This window comes from Dermacentor variabilis, unplaced genomic scaffold (genome assembly GCF_050947875.1).
Source record: "Dermacentor variabilis isolate Ectoservices unplaced genomic scaffold, ASM5094787v1 scaffold_15, whole genome shotgun sequence".
In the NCBI taxonomy this organism is placed as follows: domain Eukaryota; kingdom Metazoa; phylum Arthropoda; class Arachnida; order Ixodida; family Ixodidae; genus Dermacentor; species Dermacentor variabilis.
This window is the reverse complement of record NW_027460313.1, coordinates 9,261,128-9,269,355: the sequence shown is the minus strand read 5'-3', so window position 1 is coordinate 9,269,355 and position 8,228 is coordinate 9,261,128. Positions and strand designations below refer to the sequence as shown.

The 8,228-nt window shown below is 48.1% G+C and overlaps 1 protein-coding gene across 1 annotated transcript; it reads left to right on the top strand.

Moving 5' to 3' along the window:
• Window positions 1–1,168: 1,168 nt before the first annotated feature.
• LOC142567930 (uncharacterized) lies at window positions 1,169–4,725 on the top strand. The gene is made up of 2 exons (XM_075678018.1): window positions 1,169–1,573; window positions 4,062–4,725. Exons 1-2 carry the CDS (start codon window positions 1,353–1,355, stop codon window positions 4,480–4,482), a joined length of 642 nt encoding a protein of 213 aa, XP_075534133.1. The 5' UTR covers window positions 1,169–1,352; the 3' UTR covers window positions 4,483–4,725.
• Window positions 4,726–8,228: the final 3,503 nt, after the last annotated feature.

Below are 8,228 nucleotides of genomic sequence, written 5' to 3'. Positions count from 1 at the left end.
CTCTTCACGGGACCCTTATGCTTCCCTAGCCGCCTGGCCCCTGGAGATCAGGACGAGCTGTTCTTCCAGGGCGGGGCTGGTTAGCAAGGTATCTCATCGCTCGGTAAGGGTGGATGAGGGATGGGGTAGGGTAGTGGGGCAAGTAAGAGGTGGGGGGACTGCCTTGACAAAATCGCATACTCAGTGACGTGTTGGAGCGTGCCTAATTGAGGCTTGCAAAAATTACATTGCTTCTTGTACCTTTCCGGGTACATCTTGTTTTGAAGGTATGGGTGCGGGAAGGATCCTGCCAGTATCTGCCTGTCGATCGCTTGCTGTTCTCTGCTAAGCGATTTGTGAGCATCGGGGTAACGGCACCTCTCCGTCTTGTAATGGTACCCTCCAGAGTTATTGTGCTTCTCAATGCGACCAGGCTGCTTGGCGACTTCTGAACTCTCTACAAAAAATTGACATCGCTACCCGTTTGTCGGTCATTTCTTTAGCGAGGCAGAATACCTTGCTTTCTTTTGTATGTTTTACATTCTACTGTAATCCGTGCGACCTGCGTGTTTTATTGTGTTCCTGCGTTACTATTCTGTTCGTGCTGGGTCATTCTATACTTTGTTATTGTTTTAGTCAAGTCCAGGTGACTTCCCATCTTTCTCTTTCTTTAGTTTTACTTCATTTTCATTCTATGATGGCGCATACCTACTGCGCGGGTTTGGCGAATATTCATATGGTATACGGAAATTGCAGTTAGTGCATAAATTATTGAAACTTATCAGGAAGAACTGAATAAGAAAAAGACGTATCAAAAGGTAAGATTATCTCTCCGAAACAGCTATAAATTCCTCAAATTTTCTTCTTCCCGTCTTAAACTTTTTCTGTTCCCTCCTGCCTAAGGAGTAGGCAGGCGTTTTCACCTCTAGATGGCTGTTGCCAGCCTGCTCCATAAATATTTCCTTCTGCGTGCTATTTATCTGTGTTTTGACATCGATAATTATAGTAATTGTAATATTTATAATAATGACAGTAATAAGAACAATCCCCTGGAAAAGAGGCAACTGCTCAAGATATTTCCTAGAAAGTGTTCGACGCGCGCGGACAGAAGAAAATGAACGAAGCAGCCAGCTCTCTCGTGCACTGCGCATCCGGCTCCATTTTGTGGAACCAGCAGCTAGGCTTCTTCGTTCCGCAGTGCTTCATCTAAAATATCCGACAAAACCTTAGGGCCCGGCAAGTGGGAAAGCCTTCTCTGCAGCCGATTCACTGTCAACGCCGACAATACTCTAGCGAGGCCTCGTGTTTCATCGTGGTGCAACGGCCTCAGTCCGATTCCAGCACCTTGAACCAGGATACAAGGATGACTGGCCATGGATTTCGACACGCACTTCAGCAAGACAACACGTGCGGCGGCACTCAGGCACCAGCAACAGTGCCCGCACACGGCTACTGGCGGGCTCAACTTTCTCGTCGGTGCAGGAAACGCGGCTCGCGTCCGGGGATCCTTCCTTCTCGCGGCTGCGCCCGTTTCGACGTTCCTTTGGTCCAGGCACGGTTGGCCACGCGCCTTTGTCAACGGAACCGCGGACAGGTGAATATTCGTACAAGTTCTGTAACCGAAGCGATATAGTGTTTCTGATTGAGATAGCCGAAAAGTATAGGGTTCATGCAGTGCTCCGGTGAAAGCTCGCGCTCATCTCGGTGGCACCATAGGCCAAGGGCCGCGGGGGACTGTCGCGCGAGCGCGATATTAGGGTTATTTCGAGTACTTCTCACTTGGGGCTAATTTCAATATAAACCTGCGTGTGCTTTGTACACTGGGTGTGCAAAATCCTGAAACTTGTTTATACATGAGCACGTTGATGGTTACTTATGTACGTTTCATATACTGGAGAAAGACAAATGCAACAATAAACGACAATGTGCTTGCATTACGAGCGTGTGTTCTTGCGCTTGCTTTATTGAATTGCCTGTAATATTTTCAAGCAACAGCAGCCGAGGAAGGACGGGCCTTTTTCTTTTACACCGAGTGTTTCCCACTGGCTGGTTCTTTTCGCTAATAAAACGTCGAAAACAATGGTTGGCTGACATCCGCTGTTGACAACGCTTCTAGAGTAACGACCATTTTCGGAATATAACTACCAGTAGCCAAGCGCATGTTTTACGATTAGAGGCTTCGATTGTATATAAATAAAAATCAGTTACGCGGACATCTAAGCAGTTCTTATGAGTTGTGAATGCGAAGGCATAAATGCACATTTGATCACCGCTGAGTGGCCCTTCGAGTGATGAGCTCGCGGGCAAGCGAGCGACGCTCGGCCAACGCCTCCTAGATAGCACAAGGCCGGGGCACTTCGATGCATGACGTCACGCTACTTTGGCCAACTGCCATAGAATATAATAAGGACGCTGCCGAATAAGGCGCGGTGATGTACACGTCAGCGCTTTCGTCACGCCGGGATTGGCAATGTCAATTTCGGTCCAAGTAGTATAATGTCAGTCACCGAAGTGCACAGACCTGGGGCCCTATAACGTAAAACTATTTCAATAAGTTTTTTATTCCAATCTCCTGACGTCAAATTTGAGCAACCACCGACGCAAGGATCGGGCGGTCACCCGCAGGGTTGTCTGAACAGACCAATCAAGCGCTATCCTCGTTTATAGCAGGTCACTTTTGTTTGCTTTAATAACGAATAACATTGCCTACACTAAGCTGCTTTTCTTATCTAATTGGCTGACAAGAGGCGAGGAGCAGGCTCAAGTGGAGAGGGATTCGATAGGGCCGAGCCAGTGCACTGAAAATCGATAACCGGATAAAGAGGGTGGTGCCGGCGTCTGTGATTGGTCCCCTTCCCCTTACTTAGCTTGCGAAAATCGCGGCGGCATGCAACGGAAGCTTAAGAATGACGCTGCAGTGGATCCTCAGCAAAGAAGATTTGGTAGAACAAGGCCATAAACGTATCGTAAATGCTAGAAAACGTGATATTACACGCAAATAAACCCATGCTGTCCGGCAGGTGCGAGTCACCGGTGCCTGAGCGATCGGCGGCAGCCATCGCTTATTCCTTTCGGAACGGTGCAGCCTGAGGCTATTCAGAAGAAAATTCACTTTTGTTCGGCATATTAATGCATGTTCATCGCGTACACGTCGCTTTGACGCGTGAGTTCTTGTGGTTATGTGACGTCGCGCTACAGGCAGGTGAATTGGGTGCAGCCCGAAAACTTTTGACCAATAGCCGAGGGCTAAGGGCGAAAAGGGGTCGAATCAGAAATATATCTCTTTTTCTTTTCTTCGATCAAATCATGCATAATCAGTGTCTACACGTCATATCAGATTGGGAGCTATCACGGTTCTCGTGACGACGTGAGAGAGACAGGTTAAGTGGGGGTGGTCTAAAAAAGTTTTCGACCAATCGTGAAGTGCCGGTTGCAGAATCGGTATCGAAAAGTTTGGAATAGTTTTACGTTATAGAGCCGCTGCTATTGACGGGGCACTCGTTTCCTCCAGTGGGTAAGACATGCTGCTTCTGAGCCTGGGTGGTAGTTTCGAAAGCCACTACCGTTACCGTTTTTCATTTCGAATTTATCCTGTATTCATATGTGAAGTTCTTTATAGGGATTATCGAGGCGAAGTTAGAACGCGTGCATAAGCTGGCGCGGACAAGGAACGCGCGGATAACGCCAGCTTCCGAGAGCGAGGGTGACGTGGCGTCGTGTCTATGCCCTCTCCCCTCACGCAACTCATGGCACGGCAACGCAGCCAGCAGGTGTGCCCTTTCACCCGCTCTGCGCCGTCGACGCGCGCACGTGACGTGACGTCACAGCCAATGGGAAATTAGATGTTGTTTCTCCGCTGCAGACGCCGGATTTTTCGGTCATCGGACGATTTGAGGTTATTGCACCAAAAGGAATCTTTGAATGTCAAAACAATTTGATTTTTTGTTGCATCATGTTAAGTGCTTAGTATTGGAATCCAGTGTGCGAATGAAAAACATTATAGTAGAGAAAGAAACTATAAACTAATATTTAGCAAGAGTGATGCGAAATGTGCGATTTGTTGCGAAATCTTTATATTCCAGCGGAAAGCACCGCCAACGAGTCAGGCATTCTGGTCGCGGATCTGCTGGTGCAATCTCGGCGTGGCTTCTCGCTGCATCTGCAGAAACCAAGACGATGGCTCACAGGAGGCGGAACGAGCTCGCAGCTGGCACAGCGTGTCATCGAAGGCGATCTCTAAACCGGCCTCGTGTTGTCGAAGCCTCCGCCCACCGCCTGACCATCACTGGAGCACTGCGCAGTCCTGGCCACAGTTCCAGCGGTGGTGCTTGGCGCAAGGGCGACGTGTCTCGCTTTGAGTGTACCCACAGCTTTTGCGTGGCTGGCTCAGCGCGTGGAGCCCAGGTTCCCGCCGTCATGGCCTTCGATGCGCTGCCTTCTTCCCCGGCCAGCCCCAACGGAGCTTGCAGTTCCGCGAGGCCGAGTACTCCTCCGCTATACTGACTGTGGCCGAGTAACTTTCAAAGATAGCCTCCCACTTTTCAAGCAGTACAAGGATGTCCTGGCGGTTGTTTCGAATCTTATAGGCTTCCATAAAATCGGTTCTGCAAATGTTGATGCGGAAGCCGGAAGTCGCCCGTGCAACTTTGCCGAACTGGTGCATATCGAGAATTCGGTGGGTGACGCAGCTCGCCGTTGACGCGAACATTTCTGCGTTGCGTTTTTCCGCAGAGCCTGCTGGGACTCGTACGCCGCTTCGTCGTAATTACAGCGAGGTGTTAAATTTTTTTTATGTTTTGTAATATATATTGTCACGTATGCGATATGTCTAGTTTTTCCTGAATATTTTCCCTTTAGGGGGACATCGTTTTTGCATTCTCGGCATTTACGCATACCTTGTGTTTGTAAGAGGTATGAGCTGGCACATCTTGACATATAGCTAGCTAAAAGCGAACAATTCCAATAAGAGGAGAAGAGGGGAAGCATATGTGAAGCGCTGTGACTTCGCCTGGGCTTCGCTCTCTCTTTTCGCCTTTGTTTGTCGTCCACTACGTACGTGAAGATGTACCAACTCGCTCCAAATATCCACACCCGTCAATTTAATTACTCTTTGCCTGATAGCTATAACAAGCGATTTACTAGATTATACATATATCTGCTGCTTAGTTTTTAGTTAGGAGGTCCTGTCACACTCACTTCAGGAAATCCTGAAGGCAATGCACTTTTTAAGATGGTCATTCAAATGGTCATTCAGCTTGCATTGCTTCCTAAAGTAAGATTGTTTATACTTCCTAACTAGAAACTAAGAGCAACAACAGAACAAAGAATAAAGGTTAAAAAATAAATATATGCATTGCCTCAGAGCTTAGGCGTTATGCTAGTATACTCTAAATGCTCTTACAGTCGTTCTGTATAAAAACGGAGAATGATCGAGTAGACTGGCTTGCTTTTCAACTTGTAGCAATCTTTACGGGCCTTGACCTCTGCGCCATGGAGAAATAGGTAGTAGAAGCCTTTGAACGCTTTGGATTCCCACAGAATATCGTTCATATGTGATGCTGTTCGAAGCCAACGTATGGGACGATTCTGCCGTAGCACCTGTCAATTCTTGCAAATTAACAATATTATTATGAATAAGTTAATTAGGAAGTTAAAATGAAGGTAGTTAGGGAATTTCTGTTTATTATTTCAAGATGCGTTTCCATTTTTCGCGCTAGGAATGCCTGCCTCGACGAATAATCCAGCTAAAATCCAATAAATGTGCTTTCTGGCATGGGCAATTTTTAGACATTCCTAAAAACAAAACGATCAGCCCATAGATTCACGCATTATTGTTTGATCTGCTTAATTAGTTTGTAATTACGCGCGCTCTTAATGAGAAGTAACAGCCGCAGTCTTTCAGTGCAGCTTAGCAGCAGCGTTGACTTTTTCTAGGATATACGTTTGCGCTGTATTCCTGTAATTATTTTTTGGTTATGCAAGTGAACTTGAATAACCAAACTGGTTCAACTGGTTCAAACTGGTTTACCTGCAAGATATTATACCTGCAAGATTCCAGGCCACCGATATCACCGAAACACCTCCATGGACATTGCCAAGACCATTAGTGAGGCTTCAGATACCCGGAATCATGAAGCAATTTCACGTTTCCTCCATCGGCTTGAAACAGCTCACCCTGTCCCATATATTTACATTATATAGTGGGACTGTATACAAGTATATACCGATGGTTCGGTCACGCCATCTGCCACAACGGCCGCATTTGTCATCCCACAACTTGGAATTACTCAACGATATAGATTAGACCACAAATCGACATCTACGGCTGCGGAACTTGTGGGAATACGGGAGGCTGTCCGTTTTATGAGAACGCAGACACCTCATCAATGGACGATATTGTGCGATGCCAAATCAGCGCTACAGGCGCTAAAATGTTTTTTAAAGAAAGGACCATACTACCTGCTCGTGCTGGAAATCGTCGAACTTCATCACAGTGCCGAGTTAAGTGGCCACGTGATCACCTTTCAATGGGTGCCTAGTCATTGTGGTGTTTTTGGCAATGAACTCGCTGACAGGGAGGCAAGATCGGCGCCCTCTTCCTCTGATGAAGTACGGATTGCCTACTCGCCACCTGACACCAACTCCATGATTAAGGCACTCATGCAGGACCTTACGAAAGCTTACAGAGCCCGCTATGACAACATTCACAGACGTCTACACATGATTGACCCAGACGGTAAATTCTGTTTGCCCCCGAAGCTTACACGGAGCAAAACATCATTGCTACACAGGATTCGGCTCGGCGTTGCTTTCACCCGTCGCTACGCGCACCTCATCGGCAAATCGAACAGCCCTGACTGTGATCACTGCCAGACGCCTGAAACACTGCAACACCTACTGTGCGACTGCCCAGGATATATGCTGGAGCGAAGGACGTTAGACAGTTTCTTAGCCAGCGTTGGCAGGCAACCACTGTCGGAGGAAGCTATCCTCGGCCCATGGCCTGACACTGAAACTTCAATACATGCAACAAAAGTATTGTTGAAGTTTCTGCAGGACACCAAGCTCGACGAGCGGCTCTAGCAAGACAACTGTCTCATGTACGTAAGCACTCACCACTTCTCTTATCATCATCATCCATCCAAGTAATTTCACTCCCCTTCCCTCTTCCCCAGTGCAGAGTAGCAAACTAGAGCGCACTAGCTCAGGTCGACCTCTGTCTTTCCTATCAATAAATCCAATTCAAATACACAAGCGTCACGAGAAAGAGCGGTAATCCCATTGCCGCCGCCATTATTAGTATAATTTATTGACTAGAAAGGTTCCCTCTCACCCGCCGCAGCAGTTTTGTGGCTGTGGCATTGCGTATATAGCGGGGCTCGAGGTCGCTGGTTCGATCTGGCTGGCGGCAGCGACGCTTCAACGGAGGCGCAAATGCGGAAACACTCGTGTGCTTACATTTATGTGCACGGTGAAGAAGGCCAGGTGGTCGAAATTAATCCGGAGTCCCCCTCTACGACGTACTGCAAATTAGGATCGCAGTTTTACCATGTAATATCACACCACTATTTAATTTAACTAATTAGGGTTTCTCGCTTGCTGTCCGTGTCAATGCAGGCCTGTGACTTCGCCTTTGTGACGATGTTCTCGGAAGAGCTGTTTGAGGCCTCCGCTGACTGCATGCTGTAAAACACTGCGAACGAGTCGGCTTAGAAGGCGAGCATTGCTTTGTTAGGATAACGGCGGTCGCCATGCATAAACCCTCTTGATCGACATGCCTGGCGGGTAGAAACGTCATGGATGAACTTTAGCCTTTTTTGCTGAAGACAGCGCCGATGTCATAACAGGCGGCCAGGCGGAACGTCGTGGGGAAAGCTCTATGCGATTTTTTGATTTCAGGTCCGCATCCTCTCGAGGGCAATCGTACGTTGTACTGCGCTTTGGCTCCAATTTCTTTTAAATTAGTAACATGTCTTTCTATGACAGTCCCCCGCAGGGGCGTCTGCGCAAGCAGGCGTTTGGTGTGTTGCGACACCACGTACCCGAGCACACGAGGGTTGGACCCTCCCGCGTGTAGCCGTGCGCGGCTTAGCCGTGTCTGGGGAAAAGGGGATCCTGGCGGTTGAGCCGATGCTGGGTGTTTGGACCTTTAAGGCCCCCCGGCGGAGGCAACACACCTCTTTGGCCTCTGCTTCACATAGACGGCACCTCCAGGTTGACCCACCTGGAGGAAATCGGCAGTCGCCTTT